The following is a 3,882-nucleotide window of genomic DNA, read 5'->3' on the forward strand; positions in this document are numbered from 1 at the left end:
CTATTTATCATCTTAGAAATATTAACAAAAGTATCAGGGCACATTTATGTGATTCTAAATAGTTCAGTTACAATCTTTATGCCATGCCATTCATGCATTGCATGTCACTTTTGAACACCTAGTGTGTTCAGAGTCTGTGAAAGGAATTGTGGAGGTAAAATTTAATAAGATACAATTTCTACCCTTTATCAACCATTATAGTTTGCATAGTATAAGTATTACTGATATTAACATAGACTAATGTTGATTTAGTAATAATCTCAAAATACTTATAAAATGAGTAAAATGTAAAATACATGCCTATGATCTTGCCTAAAATACATGCTTATTTGTCTGGAAATCAATATAATGTGGATGATGTACCAACTCATTTATGCATTCTCCCCGATTTAACAGAATATATGAAGCTTTTAGCACATACTAATTCATTTCTAAATTCAGTAACAAATTACATCATTTTGTGACCAGTGGGATGTAAATGCAGACATATATGTCCCACTTAATTTTCTGTCTGAGATTATTGGGAAACTACTTTCCCACTTTTAATGCATACTACTGTAAAGCAAAAACCTGTATCACTGTTTGAATTGGAAGAAATGGTAGTCTGCTACAAATTACTGTTTTTACAGGGTATTGTATGAGGTGGTTCATCCTGTAACGGCATATGTGTCGCATCAAACCTGCATCACAGTCCACAGGGACCTAAGTGTCCTAGAGTCCAGAGAGACATATGCATCCCACCCATCCTCTCCCCAAAGTCCAGAGGGACATATGCATCCCACCAATCTTATTCCCAGAGTCCAGAGGGACACACTCAATTCAGACACATTCAATCATTCATCATGTATTCCATTAATGAAAAAACATTTTTTCAATAAAAAATATAAAGTGAAAAACAATTAGATCATGAAAACGTTATTTAGCATCTATTGTGTATCACACCATTTTAGGAGTATATGTGATGATTTGCACTTCTTCAATTTAGTAATAATAGAGTAAATTAAAATTGTACTCAAAGCACTGCTTCAGTTGAAATACATATAAGTATTTCCATCATATACATATAATTTTTATAAGCTCCTGTAGTAGAAAAATCATTAAGATATATACATTCCATAAAACCTTAAAATAAACATTTGGTTGTTTGAATATAGCCTGGAATTTATGAGCCAGCAGCTTATGAAAACTTTTTGAAATTGATGCAAGTATATGTGTTATATGTAATCTGTGTATGCTAGTCAAAATAATAATATTACTCACAAAACAAACACAGCATCTCTTCCAGGGAAAAGCTTAGTCTCTTATTTCTCTTAACAGTGTGCAGACCTGGGTTCTTCAAAGCCTCACCTCACAGCCAGAGCTGCAGCAAATGTCCACCTCACAGTTATACCCATGAGGAAGCTTCAACCTCTTGTGTCTGTGAAAAGGATTATTTCAGGAGGGAGTCTGATCCACCCACAATGGCATGCACAAGTAAGGAAATCAATGACTATGTGGTGATGCTAACCTTCACCAGTTTGAAGAAATAGCATGATGGAGCCTGTTACATTCTATGCCATTTTTCACTAAAACAGGCATAATTCTTAATTCTCCCAATATAGCTTTCACCAAATTTCAATCTTCTTGAATAAGCATTGAAAAATAAGTCTTTTTTCACTCACTGTTAGAAGCAACCACCTTCTGTAATTTCAAATCCAACATCTGAGGCTCAAGTATAGAATATTTCCTTTTATTCTGTAATTTATTTCAGTATTTATAACAGGCAAATTTATGACTTTGGATAAATCTACTTCCTTGTTCACCTAAACTTTTTTTTTTTAATTTCTTCCTAAGCCAGTATTCTAATCACATAAATATGGAGTAAATGGCACCTTCACCTTCTCCTTCTAACTAGCCACACTGAGAAGCAAAGATCATTTACAAAAGAAGGTCATTTACAAAAAATACTTCAAGAACATGGGGAGTTAGGGGTTGGAAAATTAGATTGGATTGAAATATAAAACTGATTTTTTTTTTCTTAGTTAAGTTTTTTAAGCAGTTGTCACGTTAGTGAGAGTCCTTATCTAGTATTAATAACATATTTGCTGGTCATATAATTAGAGTAGATAAATATTAAACGTTTCTGGTTTAAATGCAACATTTGCAGTGGATCGATCCACATCTACCAATGCCTTTGGTGCTTTTTATTTTTCTAGTGTTCCAGATATTTCTGGGAAGGAAATACATGTATGCATTTGTTTGCTTGATGTCACTACTTTTAGTGTTTTTCAACCATCACAGTCTCTGTAGAAATCAAACAAAATCACGAAATATCTTTCAACTTCTATGACCTGCCTTGTTTTATTGTTTTGGGTCCCAGCAGGTTGTATTCTAAGGAGCTCTGGTGGTGACAATGGTTAAGAGCTTTGCTGCTAGCCGAAAGGTCAGCAGTTCGAACCCACTCAATGGCTACAGACAGAAAAGACTTGGTGGTCTGCTCCCATAAAGATCACAGCCTCGAAAACCCTATTGGGCAGTTCTACTGTGTCCTATGGGTCGCTGCGAGTCGAAATAGACTTGACAGCACACGACAACAAGCTGTATTCTCAAGGTTGCTACAAAAGTTTTGAAATTTTAGGATTCATCTTTAAATAAATAAATAACATACAAATAAGTATTTATATATATTCAGTACAGCTACCTTCTATTGAAATAATCACAAATTTTTTTTTTTAAATATCTGAATTTTAGTTATTTGTGTCAGTGGAACATATTTTCTGAATTCATCAAATCATTGATATTAATCAACTGTACGTTATAAAATAACCCACTGCCGTCGAGTCGATTCTGACTCATTATATCAGTACTGATAATGTTATGGTTTAGATGATTTCTAATTACAAACAATGCCTCTTAAAGGAGTGAATGGCATTATTAAATGTGTTTTTGTGAGTGTACATTTGAATGGAGAATATAGAAACTATGATTGATTGTGATGTGTCTGAGTTGCATTGGAGTTTTAAAAAAATTTAGATTATTCAGAGTAAAAGAATGCCCAAATACCTCGGGGGTACGGGGAGTTGACTAGGCAACAGAGTGGTAAATTAAGAACAAGAAACCATGTCTTGAATTATCTTTTAAATATCATTAATATTTATTTTTTATGTGGTCCAGGCATGATCTTTCTCAGCATAAATGTGGGTCTCCTTTCTGTAAATATGTTAGGTCTGGGACCGGGCTAAGGGCTATACTTTGGTGGCAAGTTCTACATCGCTCTCCTTTAGGACCTCACTCTACCGGCAGGCTCACATTTACTCTGTCTCCAGATTTGCAAATTTCTAATACTTTGTCTCAAAAGAATACTAATTTTTGAGCATTTCTCAAATAGACTATTGGGACTCATTTATAAGATCTTCCTAATATGTAGTCTGTGAGTGTGTGTATCTGTTTTTAGTTGCATTCATAGTATCACAAATACTGCAGTTGACCCTCTTGAACAGATGATTGATGTCCATATGAAAATGTTGAATTTTACTTTCTTTGGATCCTTGGAATTTAATTTATTGTTCCACCTCTAATCCTTGTAATACAATTTTATTTAAATGTGAAAAACAGAATTTTACAAACCAAAAGGAAAAAAAAAGGAACAAAATAAGAGCCAAGGTTTCAACGATTTTGCTTAAATGAAGGGCACTTCTTTGGCTCACATGCCATATAGTATAGCTATTAGTGAGGCAGTGAAGTTTTATTATGTTATTTTTAGGCATATGTTAATCAGAGCTCATGTTTAGCTCTACTTTAGGAACTAACTTGAGTTGGAGTTGCATCTTGACTTAAGAGGCATATGTGCTCCAACTCAAATGTTGCAAGTAGTAAAATAAAAAGACTGATGCGTTTTTATAG

The 3,882-nt window shown here is 33.8% G+C and overlaps 1 protein-coding gene across 5 annotated transcripts in view; it reads left to right on the forward strand.

Annotated features, from left to right (window-relative positions):
• The window catches only part of EPHA5 (EPH receptor A5), a 433,113-nt gene that overhangs the window by 241,319 nt on the left and 187,912 nt on the right, over positions 1 to 3,882 (forward strand). For all 5 annotated transcript variants that reach the window (XM_004383346.2, XM_012557556.1, XM_012557557.1 and 2 more), the window contains exon 4: positions 1,318 to 1,473. In XM_004383346.2, coding sequence (XP_004383403.1) covers positions 1,318 to 1,473 — 156 coding nt within the window. The remainder of the gene's footprint in view (positions 1 to 1,317; positions 1,474 to 3,882) is intronic.

Source organism: Trichechus manatus, unplaced genomic scaffold (genome assembly GCF_000243295.1).
Source record: "Trichechus manatus latirostris isolate Lorelei unplaced genomic scaffold, TriManLat1.0 scaffold00108, whole genome shotgun sequence".
NCBI classification, from domain to species: domain Eukaryota; kingdom Metazoa; phylum Chordata; class Mammalia; order Sirenia; family Trichechidae; genus Trichechus; species Trichechus manatus.